The 15,220-nt window shown below is 48.3% G+C and overlaps 4 protein-coding genes across 4 annotated transcripts; 3 read left to right on the plus strand and 1 right to left on the minus strand.

Moving 5' to 3' along the window:
- Nucleotides 1–110: 110 nt before the first annotated feature.
- EV420DRAFT_1576909 (uncharacterized protein) lies at nt 111–2,191 on the minus strand. The gene is made up of 4 exons (XM_060474513.1): nt 1,918–2,191; nt 1,618–1,853; nt 1,336–1,569; nt 111–1,285 (listed from the first exon to the last, which is right to left on the minus strand). Exons 1-4 carry the CDS (start codon nt 2,015–2,017, stop codon nt 494–496), a joined length of 1,362 nt encoding a protein of 453 aa, XP_060324576.1. The 5' UTR covers nt 2,018–2,191; the 3' UTR covers nt 111–493.
- A 1,973-nt stretch (nt 2,192–4,164) lies between these two features.
- On the plus strand, nt 4,165–5,155 carry EV420DRAFT_1622912 (VAMP/synaptobrevin-like protein; the record flags this gene model as incomplete). Its single annotated transcript, XM_060475874.1, has 7 exons — nt 4,165–4,173; nt 4,230–4,302; nt 4,359–4,398; nt 4,452–4,544; nt 4,601–4,640; nt 4,694–5,026; nt 5,084–5,155. The coding sequence occupies 7 exons, from the start codon at nt 4,165–4,167 to the stop codon at nt 5,153–5,155; spliced, it is 660 nt and encodes a 219-aa protein (XP_060324577.1).
- A 3,219-nt stretch (nt 5,156–8,374) lies between these two features.
- On the plus strand, nt 8,375–10,082 carry EV420DRAFT_1576915 (uncharacterized protein). The gene is made up of 4 exons (XM_060474514.1): nt 8,375–9,217; nt 9,246–9,250; nt 9,275–9,526; nt 9,645–10,082. The coding sequence occupies exons 1-4, from the start codon at nt 8,648–8,650 to the stop codon at nt 9,796–9,798; spliced, it is 981 nt and encodes a 326-aa protein (XP_060324578.1). The 5' UTR covers nt 8,375–8,647; the 3' UTR covers nt 9,799–10,082.
- A 2,715-nt stretch (nt 10,083–12,797) lies between these two features.
- EV420DRAFT_1065316 (uncharacterized protein) lies at nt 12,798–14,721 on the plus strand. Its single transcript, XM_060465605.1, has 5 exons — nt 12,798–12,985; nt 13,039–13,439; nt 13,494–13,657; nt 13,733–13,736; nt 13,790–14,721. The coding sequence occupies exons 1-5, from the start codon at nt 12,901–12,903 to the stop codon at nt 14,426–14,428; spliced, it is 1,293 nt and encodes a 430-aa protein (XP_060324579.1). The 5' UTR covers nt 12,798–12,900; the 3' UTR covers nt 14,429–14,721.
- Nucleotides 14,722–15,220: the final 499 nt, after the last annotated feature.

Here is a 15,220-nt window from a genome sequence, read left to right on the forward strand (position 1 = left end):
CAGAGTGCATTCACCTCGCTCTATGCAACTCGGAATCGAAATCGGTATCAACAAAAGAGATAATGCGATCGTCAAAGGAAAGAGACGACCTATCTGCGAGTTCAAAGATACCCATATTGATCTGAAATATAGTTAACAGCTCTCTGTGGCACGTCATCCGCAAAGCGCATATCCTTCGTGAGGTATCAATCCAACAAAAAACAAATTTACTCGTTAAGTAGGCGATGATATTCATCAGATGGAACTATATTTCACCCACACAATATATTGCTTAAGCTACTGCCGCATAAAACCAGAAAATGGGTATCAAGTAACATAATAAGATACCTTACGATGAATATATACAACACGGACAACATGCCCCGAAACAAGACGTATAATAAATATTCCATCGTAAATGTACCAGCATCTGAAATCGTAATCAAAGGTAAAAGGACTTGAATGAAGAGAAGACAGAGTGTGGATTATTAAATAAAGAGGTACAGCTATACGCTTACATGCCGCCGTACGCATCCTCGGGGTCATACACCGTGTAGACGGTGTCGGGCCTCTTGGAACTTACAGGGGCGGGGTTCCGGGAGGCTACGGCAGGGTCATTGGCAATAGGATTGGACTGCGCGGGAGCCGAAGCAGCCTGGGAGGTGAGAGGAGACGTAACAGTGGGCTTCGGATCTCCTGACGAAGGGATGGAAGACACGACAGCAGGTTGTGTCATGGAGGAATCGTGAGAAACCTCCTGAGTGGGTGTGGTGACAGCAACACCAACGGCATCGGCGCTTCCAACAGACGGAACCCTGTTCAAGTCTACGTACTGCGCTTCCTGCTGCTGCTGGAATGGATCAGCGTGATATACCTGGGAGGGCTCCCTATTGAGCTGCACCTCGTTGGCCATCTGAGAAGGTTGCCTGGTCAAGTAGGCATCATGGCTGATCACAGATAGATCCCTGCTATACGCAGCCGCCGCGAAAGGATCGTTATCGAAGCCACCGGAGGGAATGTCCATTTCATTGAAAGGCCCAGGTCCCACGATCTGACCTGGAGAGAAAGAGGTGGGCGAAGTCGGCTGCTGCGGACCATATCCATACTGAGGCTGAGTGAACGAAGCGGGGCTGTTATTGACGTGACGCTCAATCATGGTTGGAGGCCTCAGATGACTGTTCCATCCTGAGCCACCACGGCCGGAATCCCCTGACATTGAGATATCGTCATCCAGGAGTACAGCCGAGCTACGGAACTGGGATGCATCAAATACATCCTTGTCCTCTCTGTGGCGACGCCAGCGGCGCTAATACAATGTGAATGAGAAGACTGATGAGAAGAAGGGGGGGGACTTACAATGAGAAATCCAATGACAATTACAACAAAGGCAATACCGACTAAACAGCCAATACCAATACCGATGATAGTGCCTGTGCTCATACCGGTGTCAGCGCTGGCCGTAGAGCTGGCACTCGCACTGGCACTCGCCAACGAAGACGAAGACACATGGGTGGACTTGGTTACTGTCTCAGTCGTGAGAACTGAAGAATGGCTAGAAGTGGTCGTGGGATTGTAGTTGGTCACAGCCGTCTATCACACAGATTAGAATCGATCCAAATCGAATGAAAATACACGGACGGTAGCAGTCGTGATTGAACTGGTGTTACTTGCTGTAGAAGCGCTAGTGGCCGACGTAGTGCTACTGCTTGAAGTAGTAGAGGTGGCCGAGGTAGATGAGGTGGTCGAAGTGCTCGACGTAGTCGACGTCGTGGAAGGAGTCGTCGACGTCGACGTCAAGGTGGAAGTAGGGGTCGTCGAGGTAGATGAGCTGGTTGTGGTGATTTCCAAGGTCGTGGAAGTCGGAGTCGAAGTCGCCTCAGAAGTTGCAGCTAGCGAACATATGAATACCAGCTACAATTAAATAAAAGAAAAACATACCAGCTGTCCCCGACGTCGTAGACGCTAAGTTCCCGCCCATTGCCTGCCGATTTACGTGGATTTTCCGCCATTCGCGCCGTTCGAATTGATGATGAGACATGATATTGATATTAGATCGTCGAGAAAAAAGATAGGATTTTGTTGTATTGAAGAGAGCGTCGATATCTTGAAAGAAGGTGGTAGTACTGGGCCGTACCAGGACGTAGGGGACTGCGCCGCGAGCGGAAAGAGAAAAGGCGGAAAGGCGGATGATGGAAAAACAGAAACCTGCCTTGACCGTGACAAGTGTCACACAGGGGTTGAAAGATCACGCAGTCACGAGGCATATCAAATGCTGTCAAAACGTTTTCCCTGAAGTTATTTAAAGTTTCGTCGGCGGTAGCGCAAAGTTGGCGCTCAAGCGCGTTACTCTCCTGTTGCCAACAGAGAAGCATTCTTAAGTTTTGGGAGGGGAGGGGCCTGGGGAATGGAGGGGAAGTGCTAAGAATCACAGTAGAATCGATCCAAAGTTTGAATTCCCATTCACAACCCACGAATGAAACAGGGAAGTGGCAATAAGTAATGATGTTGATGATGCTGATATTCAGATGTTTTGATGACACAACCTCACGCAACATATCTCATTAGGCGAACGTACGGGAACGTGGTATCCTCCGACCAAGTACATCTTGACTACATCACACGGAAGACACGCATCACGGTATCATTGTGATGTAGGAACTTAGGAAGATTCTTTGTTCTTTAACTCCTTGTTACCTGCGGAATCAAATGCGTCCTGCGGGACCGTACGAGGGATATTGGCACGCAGCTGTTACCTTGGTATTGAATTTTATTCTTTCCGGAGCTTGTTTAAATTTCAATGAGTACGCCAGCCTATCACGATGCAAGGGCGAACAGAGGCCGTAGAAAATCGTGATTCCCATGACATGGATGTAATTGAACTGAATGCTGTGAAACGTCGCGAGTGGGAGATCCAGGTACATCCGTATGTCGCAGTTTACGAACGCAATTACTATTCTGCCCATAAATTCATCCTTTCTTTATGCCTGAAAACAGTCTCAACTGAAGATGAATCACCATCTCCTGATGTCGCTTCCGAGGACTTCGCTTTCAGTCCTGATGCTCTTGAATCTGCAAATAAGCTGTCTTTTGAAGACTGTCTGACGCATCTTATCAAGCTCCTGCTTGACGACTTGGCCAAAATCACATCAATGGAAACAATCTTACCATATGTCACCAAATTATGCCGGCTTGAGTGCCACATAGCAGAGCTGTTTCAATTGTGAGGACTTAGACTCAAATTCAAGCAAATGAGCATCTATCTAGACCAGATTCAGATTCAGAGAAGGAGAACATGGTCTATTCATGGATGAGGTAGGCAGTATACACCAATTTCCTTGCCGCCTTTTCTTATATGTTGTACCAGCAGACGACCTCATCATTCCGTTCCACAAGCACCAATCTCATCGTGAAAATGCATCCCTGCCTGGACAGCCCCAAGTGCCTCTGGCCCGATTATAATACAATTTTCTCCTTTTTTTTGGAATGTATATTTTGAAACAGCAAGTGCAACCTGTAATGTAATTATGTACAGAGCCTGGAAGCTCATCCATGACAGGGGTGGAATCCAAGAATGCGCAGATATATTTTGAGTGCAGGTTAGCACTTGAGTCATGTTGCAAGGGGCAAAAAATGCAGAAACTAGTATGATTGACAGTCATTGCTTTACTTTAGCCACAATAAACATAGTTTTGAAATTGTTAGAAGAGAAACATAAATTGGCCAAAGGCTGTCACGAAAAAGCACACATCCTTAGTGCATACAAGTATTTCATACAAAGGCATTATAGAACGGACTTGCTTGGCATGTACTCCGAGTGCATAGATTCATCCTCACCTGACATCAAGCTGGGAAAACACGGAATTACCTGGTGCGAAATCAGAGTCGAACAAACGATTCGGGTACTTGTCAATGACAATCATCCGGACAATCTTTGGACGATTTGATCAAGGATAAAAGGAGCTACGCTAATTGTCAACAATCCAGCTGGGTTTTAAGCAGAAGAAACACAGACTTTAGCGTATATGTGTGGCTGGCACCATCAATTTACAAGGACTGCGAAGAGTCGATGATTTCCAAGTTGCGGTTACATGTTCCGTGGGATAATATTTCCAAACAAGTTGATGACGTCATCCGAACAGACCGCAGCGCAGCTTTGCCACTACCAACTATCACCCACACGAAGCAATGTCGCTGGTGCGAGCTATACTGCATGAAAACGAATTTTGTCTCATCTACGACCTTTGTAACAGATACATGCTCTCGTGGCGCAGGGCTCAACAATCCTTGCTGAACACAAAGCAGGGAAACGGGATTTCTCTCAAGGTCAGCAAGGAAGGACTTCAAGTTGTAATGTTGTCTATATCTAACGTGTTGAGTAGCCACGCAAACCATACTGTCAAAGATTCCACCAAACAACAGGTTAGGCCCAATCATCTTCGAGTACCGCTGTTCTGACGAAGGAAACTACCTAGTAAACTCACCTACGTATGGGAACAATACCTCTTCCATTATGTCTCCGAAGGAGGATTCACATACCTGGTCATGGCCGACGACTCTGCTGGAAGGTACGGTGATTGTCAATGTCTCCATATCACTGCAGTACTGAACCGAGGACTGGCAGGAGGATGCCTTTTGCATTCTTAGCCGAATTGCAACGGAAGGTACATCCATAAACTACTCCTTATCCCCTCAAAAACACCAACATTATTTCTAGTTCACCTCAGCGCCCTCGTCCTCGTCTTCTGATGACATGCCCGCCTATGGCCTCCAGGGCACGTTTGGACCTATCATATCATCGCTCATGCACACTTACAACACTGCGCCCCCGTCCGACGAACTTACCCGAGCTCAAACAGAGCTCAACCAGGTCAAGGATATCATGGTGCAGAACGTCGAGCAGATCCTAAGCAGGGGAGAACGAATCGAGCTTCTTGTCGACAAGACTGACGCCATGGCTGGGCAAGCGACTGCGTTCAGACGTGGAGCGAGGAATGTACGGAGGCAAATGTGGTGGAAGAATAAGAAGGTCCTAGGGACTTGGTATCTTGTCGGGGCTGGTGCGTTCCTTTGTTTGAAAGATAGTTGATTGGCTAACAATGCACAGGTCTTGCTGTGGATCATATTGGCGCAGTTTTGTGGCGCCAGCTTACGTTGCGCGCGCAAGGCGAACACCTAGATCATACCGGCTATCTGTTATCTCTTATGTTATCACTGGAATTCTATATCCACCTGTATTATCTTTCGGCTTATCGACTCTTTCATTCTTGCGGAATGCCTATGTCTACCGTCCGCCGGTATCTTCGGTTCCGGGTGGTATTCTCCTTTGAGTACGCGAGGACCTGGCTCTCACGGAGGACCTTAGCGCTGCTCCTGATGTAAGGATGTCATTGTAGCTTTCAGGGTTCTCGGTGTATCACCATCGGCCTCGAATAGCTGCCAGATAGCTGTCGTGCTGCTAGTATCTATGATGAGACGGGCATGTGCGCGCGCGCGGTGCATATCATACTACACTAATGGGCTAACAGGATCCGGTTACTTCAACTTAGTAACCGGAGGAATGATGATTGGTACTAAGTATCTGAATCAACGCGTTTCTACTGTGGCCTCCTCGGGCTTTGATCGCGCGCGGGAAGGTCAGATACCAAACTACGTCTTCAATTTATAAGGGAAATCCATTGGCTTTTGATACATATAAACATCTTCCGAAACGGTATGTCTTCAATTTCATTTTGATGTTTCTCCATTCTCATCATGTTAGGCTCTAAGGATGACACAGTCGAGAAGCTATGTGCTGTTCGATATGTGAGATATGCATCTCCAGAGAATGATCCGGAGGACACCTATACAAAGGGTTCGTAGGACTGCCTTGAGGTATGCTGACATCGAGCTCGGTTTCGCAAAGTCTGATATCGTCCAGGCAACTTCAGCCAAGACCTAACATACAGGACGGACAATCCCAGAAAGACGCTCTTTACGGGAGCGGTTAATAGATTATCAGGTTCGAATCGAAGGGTTGGGGGAGAGGAAAGTGGTTGTTTGTTGTTTGGTCCATGAATTACATGTCCCTCAACAGTTGTACACCATTATTATCCAAATAACCCTCAACGGGATAGGGATGTGATCTGGTATCATTTTTATGGCTACTCCACTTCGACAGAGGAGGCAACGAGTACAACGTTCCATCAATCTAGGGCCTTCAATCTGTCACACAGCTCGTAACATTCCGGTCTGCTAAACGTTTTGCAAGTGCCCGCTAATCAAGTTAGGTACAGATACTTGGCTTGGTACCTGTACCAGCAGCCAAGACGGTGGTGGTATACGATATACCGCGGCCACGTGCGGGTATAGAGGGCAACAGTTTTCCTCCCTCCCCCGGTCGACTTTTCTTTTGGTGGTTGGTATGGTGGGTCTTGAGCGCTGAACGTAAAGAATTTTGGACAATGAGTGCGAACTCCTTCCAGCGCGGACCACACGTAAAAGTTATGTTCCTCCGCGTAGCGACAAACAAGCTCGTGGTGACGTCTATGTACTTACGGTGACCCGTTACGGCGAATCCACTCGTATCCTCCTCCTACTAGGCTAGTATAACCGACATCCGTCTCTCATATGTATGGCTCTGGCAGCGTATGAAGGACGTTTTCCTTCAATCTATTCCCTCATCTCTTTCTTTGCACATCCCGACGTTAGAATCACATAAACACCCTTCTCATTCATCCTTATGGAAGCACTGCATCTTGACGGTATTTTCTCCCCTTCTACGCCGTCGCTCCTTGTGCACATTCCTTGCTCAAGAGAACGTGCACTTCGGGCATCCATTCTCGGTGCGCTACCATCTTACGACAATGCTGGACGAACATGATAGGGCAGGGTCTCTCAGTTTGGTATATGTACTACCCTACTGCTCCCCCCGGCATTTAAGGAGGGCTCCCCGATGCAACGACGAATGTACGCCCAGGCCATTGTGGGTATAACACGGCTCGCTTCACCATGTGGACAGTCCTCCCACAGAACACGGATCCCAGAGTTTGGCGACCATAGGGTAAAGTCATTCTTACGGTATTGCAACGAATCAACGATCAGACAGACGCCTGTTTCATTAAGAGTGTACACGGCGGCAAATCCACGACCAGACCCACATCACTCGAATGTTTCGAATCACTGGCAGGCAAAACCTTTCCATCGAAGTATTCTCCGAGTTGTTCTATAGCTGATAGAAATCACTATGATTACTTCCCAGACTCGGTAGCTGTCCGCCAGAGTTCCGCTGCGGACATGCTTTTTGCTCTTGTGCTTTGCCTTTAAAACTTTATTTCCTGCTCCAGTAACTTCAGGGTTTTTATTGCGTCCCTGGTGTGCTGTGATTGACAGTGGAGGTGATGGTCTACGCCACTTCAGATGTACAGGCCCCAGGTGTTGCCTGGGGTCGAAGATGGGTGCGAAGAATAAGGGTTTAAATGGACAATGACATTTCGAGATACGGGCCTTTGTCCTTGTTACGCTCGTTGGACCCTTGGGTGGGTGGCCAATCCGTGTCGTTAATGTAAAGTCAGGATCTAATTCGTTGCCTTTCCTTTTTTTTTCTCCCTCCGTTTTTTTCTTACAGACTACGAACCGAATATTCCATAGTCGGGATAGGGTGGAACTAGTGTATATAGGTAGTGCAGCCGCGATGTCTTCTGCACCCGATACATATGAAGCCGAGCATTTTCATTTCGATCTTTTACGACATGTCGGATGCCTGAGCTCCACACAGGAAAGGACTTGGGGGGTGAGGGAGCGTGCAGTGATCGACGCTAGAAGCAGTGTATAGAACAGATTCTGTCATGGACAGGCCGCATGTTTTTCTGGACTATAATGGAAGGGGTGAACGAATTTTCTAGGTGGGAGACAGATAAGACCATTCCACGGTGGTTTAGGATCAGCTTTGACCGGAAAAATGTGGTTGGTCCTGGTTGAATGGGTGGATATCATTAGAAGAGTTAGACCATAGAGCCTGCCAGTGTACTGCCATTCAAGGACAGAGAAAGGCAAAAAGATAAGCGCTTGAATCCGCGTTGGGCGGCCGTGAAGAGTTATTCCGTTACAGGGCAGCCGTTTAGGCTCTCGACCTCCGAGCACGCAGCTGACGATATGGGATATATTGTGTGTCAATCTACGTTAAGTTTATTGAACAGAAAACTGGTAAAGCCTCGGAAACGAAAACGTTCGAATATGCTAAGGGTAGTACACAAGCTTTGAGCCTAGAGTTGGTCTGCAGGCAACTAAAGAGCACCACAAGGCACACCGGCATATCATCGCATAGAGCAAACGCCGCCGCGTCGTGAAGGGTACTGAGACTTCGGAGATCAAGGCAGCCGATGCCGATCACGCCATCCTCGAAATCGAATGTGTATTTACCCCTTTTGGAAACCGACCAGGACATCGGTTCCTCGAGCTTCCTTCCCCGCCTTTCATCCACTCCTGCCACGAATAATTGACGACTTTACGGAATCGTACTTCGAATTTGGGCCACTCTCCCGGTTGTTGCTACCCGACAGCTTTATTATATATAACCTGGACGGATACGCTGTCACGGTAGAGGGGCCGGCTGTTTTCAAGGTCCTCCTTTTTCTGCTCTTCTTCCACCATCTTTGCTGCTCGTCTTGGACCCACACAGACTAGTTCTAACATGGCCACCACTATTACTTCGTTAGACTCGTTCCCAGAGGAACTGGTTGAACGTATCCTCGCGTACTGCGTCGTAGCCCCGCCCACGCCAGCCGTGTCCTCCCCAGCGTGGGCCCCAGTCCATCCACCCAGCACAGCCGTACGACCAGTCTGCTCCCGTCTGGCCCCTCTGCTCGTCTGCAAGTCCTTCTACCGAATCTCCCTTCCACATTTCTACCATACCATTCATTTGACACGCCCTTCACAGCCGGCTCACCTTCTGGCCGCCTTGCACAGCTATCCCTGGCTCTCCCGTTATGTCCGCAGAGTTGTCATCACCGGCATCTTTGATGGTGCAGACCAGGTCTTCCGACAGTGCAGGCATGTAAAGGCGCTCGACATTACCCTCGATCCTCGGTTTCCGGAACAGGCGTACTGTCCCGCAGTAGAGCGCCTTTGTGACTCGCTGGAAGCTCTTGACGCGATCACGCATCTTACTATTCGCAAGCCGGCCCGTTTATACCTTACCCACGCTGGTGTGAAGCGCCTCATTGTCCGTTTGGCCACTGCCATCACCGGTTGGATAGATCTTGTCAGTTTAATTTCTTGTGATCCAAAAGACTCCGTTCCACTGATATACCTATCCAAGCAATCCTGCCCACCTGGCTTTCCGTATCTCAGACGACTCGGTTAGCGCACCAGGAGCTCAAACAAGGGGCCCCATATCCGCCATTACACACGCCCTATCCCTTGCACCATCGTTGCACACCTTTTCCACTCAGCTTCCGAGTCTCTGGAATGAGGCTATACTCTGTGTCAGCCGGAACCCCCGCCTCGAGCGCATCAGACTAGGAGGTACCGACTACGAAGATGGCTGTGGCATCATCAGTGGCGGCGGACTGTACATGATACAGACGCGCAAACATCCCAGACTAGGCAGAATTGATCAGGAACGGAACGTACGTTGCCGTCTTTCTCTCTCCTACTTGCCGGCATTAATCTAACCTCCTCGCTTTTAGACCGATGATCAGGTCGAGGGCGCATACGATGACTTCGCAGTCCCTGGCGGCGTTGTCGTATGCTAGTACTTCAAGCCACAAGAAGGATGACGGCACACCAACGCCGCACATCGTAAGGCATCACAGTCTGAAGAGGCAAGGCCGGGCGTATTAAGCCGACGTACATACTGTTGGATATGGACCTTTGTTTTGAGTGCTCAGTGTACATTCGTTGCGGTGGACGCTTGTGGTTACATGATACTGTACGAGGTGTTATAATTTACATGTTACAGTTCTTGCGCGTTTCGGCCTAGCATACTTTTATTGTACATACAACGTTAATCCCATTGAAACCTGCTTCTAGGTATTATAAGGACCTTTGTTGAAGGTAACGTTCCGTCATCCCGCGACTTGATGGATAATCAATCCAACAGTGATGAAAGATAGAAGAAAGGGTTTGTGATGACGGGAGAAAATCGTCAGTGGCGCGCAACCAAATTCTACGTACTCTCCAGAAAGGCCGTGCTGTGAGTAAATAATTTATGTAGCTCGAACCTTGAGCTTGATGGTCTCAACAATATTTGCTCGTTCATGTACTCCACTAAGTATCGAGGAGTAATCTAACAAAGTAGCTACTGGTGGTAGCCAGGATAAAGGTGCGGGAAACAGCCCTATTGTAGGAAATGTTAGTGCTATTGAGCGAAAGTTACCAATCGTCAGAGCTCCGTCAAGTCTGATATACGAGATTTAGTAGGGTTGTTACATGTGCAAATTTTCGATGAATAAATCGTCTTTGTATTCGTATCCAGAGAATTCGGAACTTCCTTCTAAAATGACCTCTGATAAGAGTATTCCGATACATCGCAATAAAGGTGTAACTCGGCAAAGCGGCCCCGTTACAGTGAAATTTTGAAGTCCGCCATTGCCGGCCACGTCATCTTTCGCACCGGCAATGCGGACTTTGAACTTTCCGCGTCCGTCTCCGAGTTATTTAGGGGCTATCGAGCTTTCATGGACTGGCAATTTCGGTCAGTCTTGGCTGGTCGAAGGAACTTGAACGGTAGCAATATTCCATCGCGGGGAGTATTACAACTAAAATTGAACATGTGGGGAACTCTCGGGTTTTTTTCCCTGACTTCCTGGAACTACTTAATGGTTTCAATACATTCCTGTTGAACTCCTATACGATACGTGATCTACTGCTGCAAACTAGAAGCTAGTCCGATTACTGGCTCCTTGTACCACCTTGGTTTGTCGCGCCTCTTGCCCTCTAGGTTATATAAATTATAATTACGCAGATCATTTGTATATATGCATTCATCATCCACGATGGCAAACTCTGACCGGAACGTCAAAATTTGCGCATGTTGATCATTCGTATCATCATCCCGCGACTTCGTGGTATTACTTATAGTCATTTGCATACTGGTTGACAGTCGATGGTGACTTTGTGGATCAGATAAGAAGCATCGGACTTTGTCGGAAACCGAGATTTTGCGACTGGCAAGGAACTCAGAGATAGTCTCAAACCGCCATAAGCTCCCATCAAAGGCGACATAACCTGTTTACGACGAGGTTCAGATCTGCATCTTCACTCTCGAAAAGGGTACATCACTATGCGCGTTGGCTATAATGATAATCAGTTAGAAGAGAGAAGTAAAACGACTTTGCAATGGCGGAGAGAAAATCACCAGTCGTGGTTTGTGGCGGGCAAGCACTGCAGATTCCACGTTTCAGCGTCCCAGAATACCATGTGGATTCTTCGAAGTATGCAAAAACGCGTCCAACGGAGGGTACGAAAAACGGTGTGGCGCTGCCCATTGCCCAGGTAGAAAGTCCCCCCGTAAGAAAACGAGGGTCTTGGCGCGTCGAAAGCCTGACATATTGGAAGAAACATTGCGTTGGACTTGTGCTCGTGAAGCAGTGGGACCCACACTTGGAATAGCATACGATCGACGGACGAGATCTCGATTTACAATAGGTGCCGCGGAAGCAAAGTTTCTACTTGGTCGCTGGTGTGAGGTCTACGCAAGGCCAGGTAGGAGCTAAAAATCCCAACGATAAGAGAAGTCTGGGAGTGAAGCGTGCCGTATGCACGAGAGATAAGTAAGTAGCAGCCTCGTGGTCCTCGCATGTTGAAGGGACTCGGGAGAAGAGAGCTTTCCGGCGACTTGCTTATCCTTGAGAACAAGTCCAGTCTCCCATGATTGCTAGAGGAAGGGTATATTATGTACGAGCGTCAGCTCCGAGTAACACCTTGAGAATAGTCAGAAGTTGGAGGTGTCCAGTTGGAGCACGATCATTAAAGAGTGAACTTTAATCGATCGAGGAGAGCTGCAATCGATCAGACCCGGCAGGAAAGAGGTGCTAGTATGTTCGGAGATTATAGTAGGCAAATGACAGTGGACCCGGGAAAGAGAAACGAGAGTAAATGAGTAGAATAAAAGTGCGAGTTCGGTGCCGGGAATGAAACTTGGACTTGGAGCTATAATAAGTCGCGCCACTGAATTCGAAGGGTTTCCTTGCCATTCAAACGTCGACGGAGGAGAGCGAGAGAGGGGTCCAAGTGGTAAAAGGATAGATATCAAGGTTGTTGATGATCAATCATCGTCATCACGATTCGGGTTGCGCAGTAGCCGAATTCACATGGAAAAAGGTTCCACCCGTTTCTAAAATGAAGAATTCATTTCTTCTAGTCGGCGGTTGGAAGAATGACTCGTTAGGCGTCATTACCAGTGCCCGCGGGGTATCATCGATATCGTAGTTGGGGCCTTTCATTCATATGCAATCGGCGGTAAAGAACGGCCTCGAATGACTCGACAGATCCACAAAGGCCGAACCGAGCGCCCATCACTTAAGCCGCTTGCAAATCAACAATGGATCCAAGAATAAAAAGTTCTGTCACCGAACTGGATCACGATATCTAGTTTACAATGGATATGACTCGGTTCGTTCCTTGTGGTTCCCCCCTCCCCCCTCTCTAAAATATACCGAACGAGAACAGGGTGAAGAAGCCAGCATAGGATCTAGCATCATGCTCGCCTTGGGAGAGAATGCTCTCGATCTCGTGGCAGAACGGAGAGGGGGCGAGTTGGGCAGGGGGTTTTACCAAAAAGGCGGCATGCTTACGGCACACCTTCTTAGATCAGGGTCTGTCCAAATTAGGAACGCATAACTGTTTCTCATAAGTACCTCGCATTAGGGTTGAGGGCAAAGAACTTTTTTTTTCTCTTCCCACTTAATAATTCCTGGGGACAGCTCCGTCAACGGTAACAAGATGCTGACTCTCGCTCCTGGTTCTGTGTGCGACGTCTGCGCTGAGGAGTACGGTCCCCAATGTCTTCCCCACTCGATTCCCTGTGGTGAGTCATATTTCCGAGGGGAGAAGCCAGCAAATTTTCTGATGACTTTCTAGGTCATGTTCTGTGCGCGAGCTGCAGTACTACTATTGCAGAGAAGACACCTTCAAGGCTCAAGCCTGTTTGTCCCTTCTGTCGCGAAGAATTCACGGCCAACGACATTCGTTTAATACGCACGGATTTCAGCTCGGGTAGTTCGAGTGGGTGGACTATGCCACGACGCTTTCCTCCCCCAATGGAGGCCAGCAAGAGTGATTCTGCTACCGACTTGTGGGCGCGTAAGGCTGAGAGGTTTTTGCTTTCCGACATAGGTTGCTCGAGAACTCGTGAGGAGGCCCGAAGACTCGAGGACAAAGTCGCCAAGGTCGCGAATAAAAAGTGTTCTGTGGAAGAGGTCTCTACTCTCCACAAGGAACTGGAGGAATGGTTGACGTCTGCCGTCAAGTCTGGAGATCAAGTATGTTGTTCTGATCCTTTCTCTGTTGTTCATCAGTTGATTCTGCCACTCTAGACTTCCTCGCTGTACCTCAGTGCTGCTCTTCTACGCGCTATTCTAATGAATCATGTAGCGCATTCCGAAGCCAGTAAGACTGCAAAGCACACTGAAAACAGCCTCAAAGGCAAGCTTGACGACATGGAGATCTCGATGGGTAAGCTAGAAGCTGAGCTCCGCCGGTAAGCCATTTTCACCCTCGACTCGTGTATTCCATTCTGACGACGTTCATCCTTTTCCTTGTCATCCCATTATAGACAAGTGAGTCATCTTCTTTTCTGCTTCTGATCGTCAGTGCTGACGGCTGCTTCTAGCGCGAACAGTACTCCCAAAAATCGCATGAATGCGAGAAACTGCGGACGGAGCTCAGCCGCTTCAAAGGTGTATCACCGCTTTCCTCGTCGTACACAGCATCTCCGCCACGCTTCCAAAGCCCGGCCTCCCCGACACCACCGGCGACACCTACGCCATCATCCACTACCACTTACAGTCCTTCTGGGAATTCCCCTCTTTCACGCTACAACTCGCTTCACATGAGGTCCTCCTCCATGAGCGCCTCTTCACGACCTGTTACGCCTGCTCAGCCTGTACGATCTCACACGCCCTTGATACGATCCCAAACGCCCTCTGTACGATCCCAGACGCCTTCAGTACGATCCCATACTCCGGCACCCCCGGTGCCCGCTCTACCTCGCTCTGCGATACCAACCGCCGTCTCTCGGTCCCAGACCCCCGCACCACCCAAACCACCCAAACCCCGCCGCTTATCCCAATCTTCACCCCCAAAAATGGTCCGCTCCCTCTCGGAAGAGAAGCAGGAGATGCATGAGCGTTGGATCCCCCCAACGCAAGAGGACCTTGATGCGTATCCCATTCATCATCCATTGAAGTATTCTTCGACGCGGTATACAAACTCGCGCTTAAGGGATCTCCGCTCACCCTCTCCAGGGTAGTTAATTGACCAAACGCATCTGCTTCTGGAAGCCCAGACATTGCATTGCATTCCATAGGACTCTGTTTACGCTAATACTTGCTGTTAGTTTTTTTCTTCTCATCGTTGCTTTCTTCCAATTTTTAGTATATCTCTTTCTTGCTGTGTTTTTCCTTTTTTTGCTTGTACCCGTCCTGGATCATACATACATATACCTCGTTGCTGGCCTTCGTTCGCTTCTGCACATAGTATTACCATCCGTTTTCACTAATAATCGAATGACTACTTTTATCTTTCCGTACAGTCATTCGTTTTTTTACCTACTTTTTTTTTTACATAACTCTTATCGAGAGCAGCTGCTCTCATTCATCTTCTTCGTTTTTTGGATGTCTTTTTTGTCGTTTCCTTTCACTTTTCCGCAGAAGAAAACGGTAGAGAACGGTCGGAGCGAAAACTTCGTGTAGCCATTATACATATCTCTTTTTTTGCGTATTTTATACGATACGTATCGATTTGAATGACCATTAATGTTTCTATCCATTAGCGCTCCCACAGCCTTGACTTGTGGCGCGGGAAGGGAGATGGACGTGTGATTTGGGAGGAAGCGATGAGGGGAATGCGCGGGAGAATAGCTAGACTAGGATCCAATAGATTTGGCGAAGAGGGGGATATTAAGGAGGTTGTGATATTGGCAAGGCGGGTACGAGAGATAGTACTGTCTAGTCTTCATCCGAAGGCAAAACACAATATCCCAACCCTACCTGCCTATCTCCAAACACGAGGGTTTGGCGAGTCAGATAACCCATATCTCTAC

The sequence above is a fragment of the Desarmillaria tabescens genome, assembly GCF_030435595.1.
Source record: "Desarmillaria tabescens strain CCBAS 213 chromosome Unknown EV420scaffold_60, whole genome shotgun sequence".
Taxonomy (NCBI): domain Eukaryota; kingdom Fungi; phylum Basidiomycota; class Agaricomycetes; order Agaricales; family Physalacriaceae; genus Desarmillaria; species Desarmillaria tabescens.

Excerpts from the sequence above, each read along its gene's own strand:
- EV420DRAFT_1576909 (XM_060474513.1), bottom strand. The coding sequence starts at position 2,017 with ATGTCTCATCATCAATTCGAACGGCGCGAATGGCGGAAAATCCACGTA. Across the intron at positions 1,854-1,917 it reads TACGACGTCGGGGACAGCTG|CGACTTCGACTCCGACTTCC; the intron begins GTATGTTTTTCT and ends CAACTTCTGAGG. Across the intron at positions 1,286-1,335 it reads TTGTCATTGGATTTCTCATT|CGCCGCTGGCGTCGCCACAG; the intron begins GTAAGTCCCCCC and ends ACATTGTATTAG.
- EV420DRAFT_1576915 (XM_060474514.1), top strand. The coding sequence starts at position 8,648 with ATGGCCACCACTATTACTTCGTTAGACTCGTTCCCAGAGGAACTGGTT. Across the intron at positions 9,527-9,644 it reads ATCATCAGTGGCGGCGGACT|ACCGATGATCAGGTCGAGGG; the intron begins GTACATGATACA and ends CCTCGCTTTTAG.
- EV420DRAFT_1065316 (XM_060465605.1), top strand. The coding sequence starts at position 12,901 with ATGCTGACTCTCGCTCCTGGTTCTGTGTGCGACGTCTGCGCTGAGGAG. Across the intron at positions 12,986-13,038 it reads TCCCCACTCGATTCCCTGTG|GTCATGTTCTGTGCGCGAGC; the intron begins GTGAGTCATATT and ends ATGACTTTCTAG. Across the intron at positions 13,440-13,493 it reads CCGTCAAGTCTGGAGATCAA|ACTTCCTCGCTGTACCTCAG; the intron begins GTATGTTGTTCT and ends CTGCCACTCTAG.